The sequence below is a fragment of the Manduca sexta genome, chromosome 25, assembly GCF_014839805.1.
Source record: "Manduca sexta isolate Smith_Timp_Sample1 chromosome 25, JHU_Msex_v1.0, whole genome shotgun sequence".
Lineage (NCBI taxonomy): Eukaryota > Metazoa > Arthropoda > Insecta > Lepidoptera > Sphingidae > Manduca > Manduca sexta.
Genome location: NC_051139.1, coordinates 11,839,912 through 11,856,585, shown reverse-complemented (window position 1 = coordinate 11,856,585; position 16,674 = coordinate 11,839,912). Strand labels below are relative to the sequence as shown.

The following is a 16,674-nucleotide window of genomic DNA, read 5'->3' as shown; positions in this document are numbered from 1 at the left end:
GTATAAATGCATAAAACTATTGAACACTTACCACGTTTTTTCACAAATCCTTTTTCTCGTCATCACACCAAAACAACCTTTTTTCATAGAAACACGCACAAATGTATTAAAAATTCAGTTTGGTATAACGATAATGTAGGCGTGTATGATTCGCCGTCGGCTGTATCAGTGTTGCTTTCTCGTCGAGTCGGTTGGGCGGGCGCGTGCGCGACTTCGGGGCGGGGACTCTAACGCCGCCTTTGAGCTCACAACATGCGAACATGCACTCTATGGACCATAGTGTGGGGTGGATTTTGTTTATTTTGGACGGGGTGTGGAGGTGTGGGCGTGTGGGCCCCTTTTGGAGCATCGTGTAAGCTGTAGAGCGTGTCGCGGCGGGCGTGAGGGCGCGCGCGGCGACGCGTGCTCGCGGCAGTAATGCTTATGGAGCGGCTCGCGGACTTCGTCAGCAAGTCACTGGAGGGTGGCGAAGCACCCGCGCCCCCGCCCGAGCCCGGGGAGCCCGAAGACGCTGATGATGTCGAGGTGGATATCACTGATCTCGAAGACAAAGCGCCGCCGGCGAAGAGGCCGCGCAACTGGCTTTTGTCTCCTGTCCCTGTTCAGCATTATAAACGAGAGTCGGCCAATGATGATGACGATGATCACAAACACGGTAAGTTTGTGCCGTTTAGTTTTATGTGGCTTGGCATGTATTAATGGAAAATAACTATCTAATACACAATATTACCAAAAGCATAGGTATTATTAGAAGTATAAGTTCTGACTGAAAGTATGATGTTGTGGCCTTTGAGTATCTAAAGTCACATTTTTTTATATTATCTAATATTTATTTTGTTTGAAACTTACAGTTTCTTGTTTTACATTTAGGGTTAGAATAATTTATAGTAAAGTATTGTTTTCAAGAAGACAGTACATAATACATTTTATGGTTTCTTTTATTATATTCGAAAGTGAAACTATGAATAATGTTTACAAGGTTTGGTGTAATACTCTAGTTTTTATATTACTGGATATTAGGCTTTGGCCTGCATGAATTATACAATTTCTAAATAAAAAATAAAAACGGTATCTATGTTAAATAATAAAATCGTTTCATTATCCAGCTTTTTGATATTTTTTTTTGTTTTAATTAACCAGAGGAGCATAATACTGCAGTTACAATATCTCTCACTCGTCAGTGTTTTTCCTGATCTTTTTTACTCCCCGTACTAATTATAATCAGTAGTCATTTCTTCATGAAGAAAGTAAATATTGTATAGTTCATTTTTATGTATAGTAAATAAACATCAATAATGAAGGTTTTTTTTTCGAAAGGAAACCCGACACTACATACTATAGGTAATGGTACCTACTTCATGAATGCGGTCTGCAAATCATAATAATAATAATTAGATACTCTATAAAGGGAAGACGACAAGAATCGAGTTATATGGACCCGTCGCCGCTGATAAACATAGTTGTACACTTAGTTGATGTTTTTAAGTGTTGGTGTAGGCAAAGGCGCAACCGGTGCATCCAATTTTCGCCATTAGAAGTATAAGTTCTGACTGAAAGTAATTTGGGGCAGGCTAATTGCCATATCGGACACAAACTCCAGGCTGATACTGAGCAAAAAAACCCAATTTCACAGTGCTCGACCTGCGACAAGTATGATTAAATAAGCATTTAATATTTTGAAATACTAGTCTATAGGCACTAACATATAAACCTGAAGAGGTTGCTTGTTTTAACGCGCTAATCTCGTGAAAAAATTCGAATTGAAAAATTATTTTAGTTTTGGATAGCCCATTCCATATCGAGGAAGGCTATAACACTTCATAATAATTTGTTATATTGCATTGTATCAATTAGAATAATGTTATTCGAGAGTTTTTGTACAAAATTTAGCCAAATAAAGAAATAAAAAAATTAAGCACCGGCTTAAAATAATATTTAGTGTGCATATAAACACGAATTGATACAAACAGTAAGCAAATAAAAAGAAATTAGGCAACCGCCTTAATATTTAGTGTGTATATAACACGAATAGAAAACTACATTGATTATTTCTTTTAATAATTTTATGTCTTATCAAACTATATATAAATTTGAATTATTTTTTGGATTGTAACGGTTTTTGGAGTCGGTTTTATTTTGTTAAAATGTTTTATTTTTTGCTTTATTGTTACTTATAAAACACATTTAACGGAACCTAATACTTAAAATAATTATTCTCATCCTATTTTATGTTGAGGAGTTCCCTGCTGCATCTTCGAAGTCCCAATATGTTAAGCTATTTCAAGTGACTTATCTAACATTTCAAAAAATACACTAAATCTAAAAAATTTGTTCTCAATATTACTTGATATTAACATTACTGTATATTAACATTATAAGAATTAAATCATTTAGTTACTTAATTGTGAATATTTTTACTAAAATAAAAGTTAAATTTAATTACGTTTTTAGACACATAAGTAGATAAATGGAATTACGTTGTGGCCCACGGCACAATCACTAAGACTTTTTTGCAGTCCGTTTAAAAAAAAGACTGTGTCATGTAATGTGTGTACCTACTGCTGTCCTTTCTGGTGGTAGGTTTCTTATACGTGAGAGGCCACCTGCGTAGGTACCACCGTAATGTTTTTTTGTGCCGCCAAGCACCCGTGTGTAGTCATCAATTCTGATTTGAAGGACCTTGTAGCCAGTGTAACTATTGGACATAATGAGACTTAACATCTTATGTATCAGGATGGCGAGCGCAGTGGAATACCAAACAATACTTTGTAATTCAAGGTGGTGGATGGTGTTTCTACTGTCTATGGCCGGTCGTATCGCTTATCAGGTGAACGGCAAGCTTGTCTTGTCATTCAAAGCAATAAAAAATACTAAACTGCCCTACACTCTACAACTTGGTTGCGAAGATAGCCTATGCATATAGATGTATGGACATAAAATATAATTAGACGTTTGAATATAAGATAATAGGATTTATGGCAAAAAAATATGTTATGTTTTAATTAGAATTTTATGTACCACAGTCAATCACAAACGTAGCGGAACAAATTCTAAAATTGAAAGCGCCTTATAACTGTTACGTCCCAATTGATAATAGCTTTTGTTTTAGTAAAATAAACTTGAATGGGTTGACTTTATTTAAAATAATGAAAATAATATTTGGATTGTAATTAATATTATGAAGAAACGAGTCAAGCGGCGATAGCCTAGTTGGGTGTGAAACGGACTGCCGAGACGAATGTCCGCAGGTTCAAATCCCAAGGGCACACACCTCTGACTTCTCTAAAAAATCATGTGTGTATTCTTTGTGAATTTATCGTTCGCTTTAACGGTGAAGGAAAACATCGTGAGGAAACCTGCACATCTGAGAAGTTCTCTATAGGAATTTCGAAGGTGTGTGAAGTCTACCAATCCGCACTAGGCCAGCGTGGTGGACTAAGGCCTAAACCCTCTCAGTAGGAGAGAAGGCCCGGGCTCAGCAGTGAGCAAGTATTATAATACAGGGCTGATATTATTATTATATAAACCGATAGCAATAGTCTGCAGGTTACAGTGGCGAAAGGCGAATTTTTCCGATAGGGAACCCAATACAACATATAGGTACTGATGTGCATGAATGCGGTCTGCAAATCGTTCTAATGATAATTAAATTCCACATAAAGCTAAGCCGGCAGGAATCGGGTTATATGGACCCTTTGCCACTGACAGGTTAACTCTACACCAAAATTCGAGTGAATGTATTTTTAATATTTCAATTAGTATTGAAAGCAGACGCTTTAGAAGAGAGCCAAAATATAGACCATTATATTATTAGGCGGAGAAAATAAAACAATAATTCTAGAACATTTCTTTGTCCCGATTCAGAAGTAAAACATGTGTTAGTATGAAACATGGTGTAACACTTGAATTTTATGTTCCATCTATATTTAGTTTTGTTTTATTAATTAAGAATTGATAGATCTTAAACCTGCGCAAGATTCAATTTACCACGTGTATAATGGTACAATTTTAAAATATGTATATTCTTCCAACTTCTATTAAAGATCAAGCCAGTTCCAAATATTGATTATTCTACTAATATTATGACGGCACGTGCAAGTTTGTAAAGTTGTTTGTACGTTAGTTGAAGACTAATGCATAAACCGGTAAATATCTTTGGATGAAGTTTGGCACAATTTTGTAATATCTAGGTAGATATTGTAACTGACTTTGCGGATGACTAACACCTCAATCCCTCCCGTGACCATGAAGGCTGCAATGTCTTCGAAACGTCGGGACAAAATTATAATATAAAAACAGTGATAAAATTCGAAAAAATAATTTAATTTTAATGCTACCTAATATGATTGTAATAAAGTATACACATAATGCGAATTTTATTCGGGAAAAAGAAGTTCATGCAGCCAGTACCACGTGACAAATACAAGCACAAATAACTTTTCTTGTTTATATTTATAAAATATATATTTTATATATGTGCACGGCAAAGTGATCCCACTGCACCTGACGGTAAGTGGAGTGGAGTCGAATAGAATGACTGAAGAGATGTGATTAACCCTCAGCAATCGACATAATTATGCCGGCCTGTTGAAACCGAATATACAAAGGTTGATTTTGGAACGCGACACACTTACATTGGCCACTATGGCTGGCTATAACACCTTGTGTACGGTAGTCGCTATCCGGGCGGATATTAAATATATCCTAATTGCAAAAAGATGGCGTCGGTACAACTCGACACTCACTGGATTTGCAAATTAATTATTTAATGGATAAAGGAGCGCAAACCGCGACACGGATATAAAATGAATAAGTATTTAATGGATGTTCGGAAAAGCGTCTCAATTAAATAAATTACACAGTTTTAGAGTTGAAACGGAATGTCCCCTGCATCTTAGTGCAATTAATCACGGCGCTTAGATAAGTGTCCAAGGAGTTCCGATGGCCTCTAGGCGAAAGGGGAAAGCGGGTGTGGCTGAACGCCGCCCACAGTTGGATAATCCCTCCATTTACATAATTGCCGTATAAAAAGGCGAGCTTCCCAATTTGCTAAATTGCTTCAAACGACACTGTTGAGCGTATCGCTCGCTCTATCTCTTGAGCCCATGGTCTGAGTGACACGTCGCGCGATCCGAGGCTGTCGTTAACACACTCTGTTCCAACTGACATATTATTTAGAAGTGTAATATTATTAACTATGTTTTTGTATATGCATTTATAATCAAATGCAATTCAAATCGTAATACTTCATTCGAATATTAGCAGTAAAACGTATTTTAGTTTATTAAAATTAAGTAAATTTTGGTCGAAAAAATAATCTTTTAAATGTTACCAATATTGGACTAACGTAAGACCTACTAACTTGTATCCCCTGCCCCAATGCATAGTCCCGAGGGACTTAGGGAGTAGTAGCAAGTCGTGCGAATTTGATTTAAAAGCCATGCACTCAATAAATTGTTATGACCTCTTACTAAACAATCTTATTTGTACACTTGCCTTAACGGCTTTTATTTTATTGTTATTTATTATACTAAGACCTATTGTTTTTGTGTTAGTTTTTGGAAATGTTCATGACAATTTAAAATTATTTTGAAATGTAAATAAATTATAAGACATAAGTATAGCATAATATGCAAGTGAGGTTTTTTTGAACTGATGACGCGTTACACAAACTAGCCACTTTAGGTATAAGTATGTGCATTGAAAACGCGCAGAGAGCATTTATAAACGATGCGTATTGTTGTTCCATATAAAATATTTCGTTTGCACACCTATACCGTCATATCTTTAACACCGGTAATGTAAATAAATTCCATATATTCCTTAAAAAAAATGTTATCAAAAATAATTTAAGCTCAAACTCTGAGTCCATTCTAAACAATGCCCCCGAAATGTACAATTTTCGTTTTGTATAATTTTCCAACAAAGAACATTTCATATCAAATTAAATATTTTGAAATGATCCGTGTTTTCAACCACTTTTATTTCTATAGATATTGTGGACAAATCACCTAATGGCAACAACGCGGGGGGTGGCAAGCAGCGCCGTTCTAGGACTAACTTCACACTAGAGCAGCTGGGGGAGCTGGAGAGACTGTTCGATGAGACTCACTACCCCGACGCCTTCATGCGAGAAGAACTCAGCCAACGTTTGGGGCTTAGCGAAGCAAGAGTACAGGTAAAATCTTGTTAAATCATAAAATTATGAAGATTAAATAAATAATACCTTGAAACAATCAATTAAATAGTTAGAGCACAACAATTTACGTATAAATTTAGAAAAAAAAACAATTTATGCAATTTGGTCAGACAATTTGCTACTCCGGAAGCCTACACAACCCACTGTCTACGGCCTTCTCCCATCAACTGTTTTCTTAAAAATTTTAATTTCGAACTGGTTCGACTATTCAAAAGTTATTTAATATTATGCTAAGTAAACTAAGGGAGCATTTACACTAAAAATGATCACGTGCGATATTAATTACGGGATTGCGCTTGCATCCCCCGTGCACTAATAGGCGGGCACTTAACATCGCTGCGACCCTCTCATTACTAATGCACGTAATTAGCTGCGAGTTTCCAACAAGTGCCACTTTATCGGCCATATATCGCGATTAGAGCCTGATCGGTGTTAAGTGAAGCGACGGTAGGGGACGTAAAAGTATCGCTGTATACGGACGGTTGACCCCGACGTGTGTCTTCACTAACGTCCAGTGTAAATGCTGCTTTATTACGTTGCTTGGATTTATTGATTCGTATTTTCAACTGAAGCTTTCTAAATATCTACTGGAACGAAGTAACTCGAGCGATGAATAGTTATACTGGGTCAATTTGACATTGCGTTACTTAATGAAACTGCATGCTTATCGTCTTGAAAATAACACTTTACAATAAGTTATTCGTGTGGTACGTGTAAAATAAAAAATGTAAGTTTCGAACAAAATAAACACGAATAAAAATTAATTTTAATATTACACGTCCTGTTGCCACATTTTGGTGACCAAGCTTTGACTTATTAGGTTATTTCGGTATATGAGAGATTACGGTTTTCCTAAGGAAGATTGTATTTCAATACTAAATTATTATAACAAGGCACAAGTAATGGTAGAGAAACCAATAAGAATCCGAGGAATAACTTGTTTAAATATCTCAACAACCAAAACGTGAGCTCTGTGGTACTACTCGATGTAAACTGTAGTTCAAACGATACCTACTAAAAATATTGACCGTTCGTCGTAATTTATTTCATTCACGAGTCTTTATGCCGGAGTATTTCATTAGGACGCATGGACTTTATGTGCGCACTTAGTTTAGTCGCTGTGCAGAACGGAACTGTGTTTCCTAATATAACAAAAATATTAGCAGTTATAATGAAGGACTACCTCGATGACGTAATTGCACTACGGCATAACTGCAATGCTGAAGTCTCCGCTTCGATTTCCGGGTCGGGCAAAGTGATATTGGATTTTTCTACTCAGTATGAGCCTGGAGTCTGGAATTTATGCTCGATGTGGCAATAGGCTCACTTCTTATCACATCAAGGGACAGAATACACCCGGCGAAAAGTGGGTTCACCAGCTGCGCCTCTGCCTACCCCTTTGGATATAAAAGGCATGAGTGTGTTGTATAAAGAATCCATTATATTGTTGACTTTCCTAGAAGTCTGTTTAGCTTACCCAAGTCAAAATGAATGACTATACTAGGTATAGGCAACATTCTTTATACTTATAATATTTTGTAAATTCCATGTAATTTCTGACATTTTTTTGCTCCACTAAAAAGCCGTCCATCACTGCAAACGTGGTGGACAATGTATCAACGTAGGGGAGTCGTATTCTGCGATCAGTTGATGTAGGTCCAGTAAAACGTGCCGGCCGAAGCTGGCAATCGTATACGGTAGCAATACTCACAGTGATTATGTCACACATTTAAAAAAAATATCATACTAGTCCTATATGAGTGAATTAGTGAACATTATTGAACATTGCCTAACCGTTGTCTTACTAACATCAATATAAGCATTGTTTACTATCCCAAATAAGTCAATGACTTGAATAATAATAATAATTATCTATATTATACACGTTGGATAGCTAACGCTGTATTATTGGTTTTGCTCATTATGATAATTTATGGTTAGCATTTTTTTATTTTCAGGTCACCTTTACAAGGTATTTCATGTTATCCCTAATTTAATTTGCCGATTGATGTCATACTTATAACATGTATTCTCTACACATACGTAGATATAATATGCGAAGAAGCACGAATGTTGTGTTTATTTGAGTAGTCGTATTGTCTTATTTAATCAGAGCTAATGAATTCGCCCCTAGTTAGTGTATCGGTCGTCACGAGAGCTCCGCGCGGGACAACTAAACAATAAAATTAGCGTTGATGCGAATAGATTTTATTATTGAGGCTGATTTGCATGTGACTACAGATTTTTTATGTGCATCGAGGTATATAGTAACGTACCTACATTAAATTTGTAAATATTATATCCGAACGTATATTATGTACCTATGATTCTTAAGTATTTGTTTTTATTTTTTACTGAGAATCCCTTGTATTTTTTGATACTTTATAAAAAATTAAATGGGTGTAAGTTGGTAATTTAATATTTGTAGCTATTGAGTATTCAAAACAGTAGGTGAGAAAGTAAAACGACGTAAAAAGTTTAACGTAAGACTGAACGTAGGATTTTTTTATCATTAACAGCTAATTTTATAATAGTGACTGCCTCGGTGGCGTAGTTGTATTGCATGTCCGGTACAATAGCGCTCTGAGGTCCTGGGTTCGAATCCCGGGTCGGGCAAAGTGATATTTGGGTTTTTCTGCTCAGTATCAGCCCGGAGTCTGGAATTTGTGCCCGATATGGCGATAGGCTCGCCCCCTATCACATCATGGGACGGAACATACTTGGCGAAAAGTGGGTGCCCTAGTTGCGCCTCTGCATACCCCTTCGGGGATAAATGCGTGATGTTATGTATGTATGTATGAAATTATAAGACTTCTCATGTTTACTAACTACACAATATTTTTATAACGACTTTTAAAATCAGCAAAAACATAAAAACACTGCCATAATCACCATCAGCCGTCAACACGCATCGAACGCATCAATAAAATGCAGATAATACCGTCATTTCATATGTATTAAACTTTCGGTTGCAACATGCAATCAGCGTGGCGCGTGCCCTCCTCGCTAATGTGGTTACCCTTATTTGCCCGTCGCGCTGCACTAACTACACACGCTGCCCGGCTACACTCGTACGTGTGAGCCGCTGTAACGCGATTATTTCGTACCCACCAGACGAGATTACCGGCCCCTGTTTATTTAAACAATAACATTGAAATAACTAAATCACGACTGTTTTGCATAAGATCAATCAATCAGTTGGTTTGTGCTAGTGCTACGTATCGTCGCGTCGTAGTTCGTAGACTTTCGTAGCTTGGCCAGTCTAATGATTCCTTGACAGGAGACACCGACGGGTGAATGATCCTGTGGCGGATAAATAGATATACTCTCGACATATTGCTACAGTTACATTCTATTATCAATAAGATAATTGTATAACGTATTTTACATATGTAATAGAGCCCCTATCTGGGTAATTAGGCTTACGCTTTACAGTAGAAAAATCTAGAGTTTCATTGCTGTTATTATCATGGCGAATTAGAAGACTGAAAGGTAAAAACTCGTAACCTATTCCTCTCAAAACCCATGCGTCCATCTGTACTGTGATGACCATCAAACCTAGCGTCATATGCCTAGTTGTTGCCACCATTAATAAAGATAGAGCTTTTGAATTTTATGACATAACATTTGACAAAATATTTATCAGCGATAAGTTATATTTATAATTGAGAATAAACTTTAGTCCGAATTATTTTCCGATGTAAAAATTCTATCAACCGTATTTCCGTAACCGGATTACTCATAAACAAGGGATATTGTTTTTGTTTTTGATAACAAATTAAAAGTAAACAAAACAATAAAAAAATAATATTTTTCTAAAAACCATTTTACGTGGCTATCAGAAAAACCTGCATTCTACTAAATCCTTTAATATTTATCGAATATTTTAACATTATTAAAATTTATTGCTAATTTGAATTATAACTATTTCGCTTCGATATGGTAGATAAGTAAATTACTTAAAGTAACTCTCGCAAAGAAGCGAAACCCTAACATATACTTCTATGTTCTCTTATTCTATGTTAATATAAAAACTTTGTAAGCTTCTGAGTTTCTTTGTGAGATATCTGCTGAAATATTGTACTAGTCGTAAAATCTCTTTCACTGAAAGAAAACACTGTATTTGAGTAACATGAATAAAATTATTTTATTTTCATTACTTCCGTTCGACGGGCAACAGCTTTAAAAGAAGAGCTAATGCAAAAACTAGTATTTTATAAATCATTTTTGTGACAAAGGACAGCCAACCCGTTCACCGTATATTTAGACAAATTTATTTTCTACGCGCTCTACCATCTACCATAGTAATACGTAATCAATTAATTTGTTTTTGCAGGTTTGGTTCCAGAATCGGCGCGCTAAATGTCGGAAACATGAAAGTCAAATGCACAAAGGTAAGATTAAACTAATTACTTGTACAAAGGTTTTGGTGAAGATTGACTATCTTTAAGTTTTATTATGTCGTTAATTAGAAAAAACGGTAAATTATTCACAAAAGCAAAACAACATGATATAAACATTTCAAGCGTGAAAAATATACAGCACTACAGACTCCTTTGCATAAATATAAAAATATAACATCGTTAACACAATTAACGATCGTGCTCGTCTTAACGCAAACAAATGCGCCGACCTCAAACATTCATATTCCAAATAGATTCGTTGTTTAATGTAGTTGAAAACTACAAATTGCAAATGATTCTGGCAAACTAGTTGGCGAGTTGGCACCGCTGTGTAATCGCAATGAATTCGCTCGTGCGAAAATTGTACTACATCAACGAGTGTACCGGAGCGACCGCAGCGGGTGCGCCCTCTACTGGACTGGCTCAGTACTCGGTAGTCTGTACTACAGCATTATGTATTCTCCATGACTTCGTCTAACTCGATTACCGCTCCCGACGGCGCCGCGCCGGTCCGACTCTAACAGTTTTTTAATTCGACCATAACTCACGCGGATGAATAATTAAAATGGTGAACCGGCCGGGAATCCGCGCGAACTCGGTAAAAAATCCGCCGGAGGTACGCCCCGAGCGATAAATTGTACGAATTGCACAACGCACTTAGCGATTGACTGACTGATATAACCTGATAGCTGTCGTAACAGTAATTTCTTTAATTTTCAACATTTTATGCATGAACAACTATTTATTAAATAATTCGAACTTTCAAATCTTAGGTAAATAATTGCTAATTAGTGTTATATTTATCTTGACTCTACACAGTGTGCCTGTTGCTCGTTATTAGAAAACTTCGTCGAATATATTATTTAAAATACTAGTAAATAGTACCTTAATAATAAATTTATTTATTTTTTGTTATTTTTGTTGGTACTACTTATAGATTTTAAAAAAGTCTAAAATGCACTAACCAACATCTAAAGAGTTATTTGGAATTTAGTATGACATCGTAGTTACACCAAAATCTTTCGTTCGTATTTAATGATCATTAATCATAATAAGTGGTGTCCCACATCCCTACTAACATGACACAGGAATGAGATTATAACAAGCCCGTCAAGTCTACGTTACTCGTTCTGCGGTAATGCGACGTCTCCTCTCGTAATCTCTCCAGTACAAATGAAATGTGACTGAGCATTATTCGTGAACATCGCACATCGCACTATCCCGTGATTGTGAGAGCACTAGTGCTAAGCAACCGCTAAACGGAGCGTAGAGCGGAAAAAACGCCGCCCGTTGGAATCGAATAAAATGATTCCCCGAGGGAGCCATTCGGACGCAATCCCGCCGTCCCCTGCTAAATGTCTTATTAACTTATGTGCCTCACCCCGCGCCGCCCCCGCCTAACACGAGAATAATCATATAAAGTGAAATGAAACGGTTATTTGTTATGTTGTACCCATTTAACTGAGCATCGCGGATAGCGATGTTGTTATTGATTGAAACAATCGTTTGCGGCGTCATATTGTTCATTTCTACGCCTCATGGAATTTATTTTAGTCCAACGTTGAACGAATTTTGACTGTTTACATTAAACTGTTATAAGATATAATCAGGTGACCTGTTTGCTCTTTGCATTTTTTCCTATAATCAAACGGATACTGGAAAAAATTATCTCTACATTAAAAATTGTTTAGTTACTTAATTCAGTTGTGAAAAAAAACAATAAATAATTTTACTTTTCGTAAGTAAATAACTTCAAAATATACACTGTTTTTCTTTCAAAACAAACACTACATTTACAATCGTCTTCTTCTAAATCATAAAGAGAAGGAGCTGAATCTTCATAAAATTAAGAATTCATTTTTAACGAAGACATGAATCTCCGGGGTGTGCGGAGTCCGCCATAAAAACAATCACAACAGCCGTGAAATTTGAGCAAAAAGAATACACCGACTCTTAATTGTTGCCCTGTTCATAAAATTGTAAAGTTACTCGCGCACAGCGAGGGTGGCGATATTTTATCGCGTAGAAACCGCTGTAAAGATGTTCACGACTATTTTAAAATAAGCGAGAGAGGGCAAAGCGCCCTGCGCCGGCTTACCTTCTAATTCGATTAAATTAAACAACTCAGAGTTAATCAAATAAATGTACGGCGGCCGCAGGGGCGAAGGGCGACGGGCGGCGCGCAGCCGGACGCGCAGTTTGTATATTTATGTCAGCACTTCTGGAAAGTAATTCGGTGTCAAATATGGAAATAACTCATACGCGCGGGGAGCATCCATTTTGATAATGCCGACGGCGACCGGAGAGGATCTGATTTACAGTAAGCAGTACGCGCGGTGCGGCGCTTGGTACCCACGAGCCACCCTCGCCTCCCGCTCGCGCCGCGCCGACCTGCTCCGTGCTCTACTCCATACATACATATAATATTGTGCATCATGCCGCCTTGGAGCATCGAAATATCACACCTTATCAACATTAATGTAACCGATAAAAGCTAAAAACGAAAATTTATTCCAAAACGTTAGGGTAATAATTTCGCGTCAGTTTCCATAACTTCGCTCCAATAAATTATTTTTATTTGTAGCTCTACCTACATGAATTTAAATAACAATAATAAATGTTCTGAATTTGTGTTTTAACAAGTATAACACAATTATTCGTACATTTTATGCTATATGCGGCCAATTGTAATAAACTGTTTATTAGGGTGCAGAACACGGTGCTGACAGTCCTGTATGTACTTAGTGTTAATTAAAATAAAATATTTCTAAGTACTGAAATTAGGTATGCTTTATAATCTTCTTACAAAATTATTTGTATGTCCTTCACAAACCTATTTTTTAAGGTCTATATTTCTATTGTAATTGATCTTATGCGTATATTTGTGAGCGAGGAAAACTGTTAAAGATGTTGACATAGAATGTTTCCCAAACTTTTACAGTCATCGAATACTCGAAAAATCTCCTTATTCTATAGAATTCGATGGCGCTCGCGCGATTCGCGTTAATTTTCGTAGTAGCGATGATTGACTACTACTCGAAACTCTATGAGCGTTACTACGAAATCCGTTTTAGGAATTTCTGTTTTAGGCTAAAATAAATGCGGTTGAGTTTTACAAACAGATAAGGACAAATATAAATATATTTCATTAAATTTTTTATGCAAATACATTTACGCAATTTTTCAATTGTGTTCGAAAACATTCCTAGTACCTAATAATTTTTAGTTTTCGGTCCTAAAATAAGTAAAAGCTTTTGTTTGTCTGTCTGCAAAGGTCCAAGGATTCGGTAACTGTGGCCGGTAGCAGGCCCACCACTAGTTTTAAAATATGCTCTATGTACGAGCCAATAACGCCCATGAGTGAACATATGAATATGACATGCACTTAAATGAGAATTAAATACATTAATTGTACATATTACCGTAACAAGACGTGTGAGCAATTAGCAGTTATTTCAGAACTCTTCTATAACAACCAAAGTAAACGGTTGTAAAGTAATAAAGCCGTGTCTTCTCTAATCGAGAGCCAGTGTTAGGTAAAGAGTAATTAAATTAATGAATCTTTTAGACGCCGCCCGCAGAACACCTTCACTCGGGCAGATCCGCATTAATTTATTAATTGCCTACTTCGCCCGACGGGCGGGCTATAAACAACGAATCTCTCTTAATTTATGAGCAAATTATGCTTTACTTAAATATCAATTTAATTAAGTGAAGTTCGGGAACGGATTTGGTTGGATTTGAGTCGTCGGCCGCGGCGCTCGTTTGTCTCTGACGATAGACGCGGATCGATGGGCTGTGTCACTCGGGTTTGGATTAACTTGTCTCTGTATTACTGTTTGTTATTTATAGAATTATAATCTTGTTTATTTTATCATTTTTAAAGGTACAACTGCGGTATCAATTCATTAAAAATATTGGGCAATAAATATCTCTAATTATGTTTCCAAACATATTTTAGTCAATTTTCTAATATTTTTATAATATTCTACACAATATAATTTTTTTATCAATCATGCGTCATGCCTTAAAGCTTTTTTCGCGGAAGAATACTAAATATAACGGAATAGTTTTTAATCAAGAAATAAATGATGTTAATGAGTTACTCTACTAATTTAAATTGTATATACCTCGTGTCTTTGTCCAGTTTAAATAAAGTTAGGCTTTAACTAGCCTTCTTTGGTACAGCCTCGCTGAGTATGACCGATTCAAGTTATATCCGTTGCTTTTGCAAAATCCCTAACGTAGATAGAGCTTTATGTTGATTTATTAGTCGTCAAATTTTGTTCCAGGAAAGTAAATAAAAAACATGTACTTAGGTACTTACTTGTTTAATCAAGGCATCAATGCATTTTTATTTTATTTATCATCAATGTATTTTTCATATATTCAGCAATATATTATCCAGCGGAACCTGATATCATCTGTCACCAGTCTCATTTTCACGTATTCAGTAGTACATTATCCGATAGGTCTGTTAGTGAGCGGCGGCGGTACCCCGTTAGAGCCGTGCCGCGTGGCGCCGTACGTGTCGGTGCCGCGGCTGTCGGCGGTGCCGCGTGCGCCGCCACCGACGCCGCCGCTGCCGCCGCTCGCGCCGCACCCTCCGCCCGCCGCCGCGTTCGCGCCTTTCGACTCGGCGCTGCTCTCAGCTGCTGCACATCAGGTTAGTGTCTGATAAAAGTAACCGCAAACTCTAGTATTAACGCACGTAATTGAACTTACCCTGTGGCTGTAGTAAAATAAAATTATTTTCCTTCCTAGAATATAATAGAGGGACTATATATCGCTATAGTCGCGTTATAATCAATACTTTTTGTCGAGCTTTCCTGAAATTCTTAAAAATGTATGAAAACCGTATTTTATTTGTAGTATGCAAGTGCAGCGGCTGCAGCGGCTGCAGCTCTATGTCCGCCATATGCTAGTTTAGCTGCTCTAGCCGCCCGGTGCCGCTCATCCTCAATTGCTGATTTGAGACTGAAAGCGCGGCGACACGCTGCAGCGCTGGCGGCGGCGAGGGCGACCTCGCCTCCGCCGGTCGCCACTACACCAACCTCATCACCGGCCGACACATAGCCGACAAAAAGGAATAAGTATTCCTTTATCAAAATGATATCAAACCATCTTTACGTTTTGAATAGATATCTCATACCATAGTTCCGTTTAGGAAATATACCTAGGTAGTACAAAAAGCGTAAGAACTCTAGACCTCAACAACCAGCCTAGAAGCATTTCATCTGTGTATCGACTAATTACTGGGAAGTGGAAAAAGCTACATTTTTTATATTTTGATTTCTGCATTAAGTAAGTAGGTATATTTTCTAAACCATCTATTAGGTATGATATATAGATTACACCGAAACATCCCTATTAGTTGTAAAATGAAAAAGTATACGGTGTGTTGTTGCTAATAATATGGATGCCAACTATAAATAGAAAACTTAACACTTTTTTTAGTGTTTATGTATGATTGCTTTATAACTTTTTATTAAGAGGAAGAATGGCATAAAAAAGTATTCTTTATTTCCTGGCGATTTTGATTCACAATCATACCCATGTAGATAAAATAAGATCGAAGATGTGTTTATAAAATAAGTAAAACTATTCGCTTGTAATACTCGTGTATAAATCGTTGAAGTTATGAATAAATAAAAATCTAATAATATTGACCAAAGGAGTAAATCGGACTGTGAAATATTTGTAAATTAATAAGCTGTGATAAGTGTACGAGTGTTGGAAAGGAAGATCTCATTTCTTAGTTTTAAGCTTATTCGTGTAAGTGTTCATTGTCACTAATCTTGCGGATTTATATAAAATATTAACACTAGATATCCATAACGTTCGGTAAATGTGTTGTAAATAATATTACTGTTAAGTAGATGGCACCGCACAATTTATTTAAAAATCAAGTTCGTATGCTAGTCGGATAATCAAAAACAGTTACTCTTTTCGCTACGTTATTTCTTAAAACAATTCGAAATGTTAATGATACAGTAAGATATTCTGTTTTTATTTATAATGAAAATATTGCTTACATTTTAACTCAATTTGTATTAGTCATAATAGTAAGCA

General features: G+C 36.6%; 1 protein-coding gene across 1 annotated transcript; it reads left to right on the top strand.

Annotated features, from left to right (window-relative positions):
- The first annotated feature begins 417 nt into the window (after window positions 1-417).
- On the top strand, window positions 418-16,543 carry LOC115443748 (short stature homeobox protein 2). The gene is made up of 5 exons (XM_030169292.2): window positions 418-655; window positions 5,994-6,178; window positions 10,536-10,593; window positions 15,075-15,268; window positions 15,475-16,543. The coding sequence occupies exons 1-5, from the start codon at window positions 418-420 to the stop codon at window positions 15,676-15,678; spliced, it is 879 nt and encodes a 292-aa protein (XP_030025152.1). The 3' UTR covers window positions 15,679-16,543.
- Window positions 16,544-16,674: the final 131 nt, after the last annotated feature.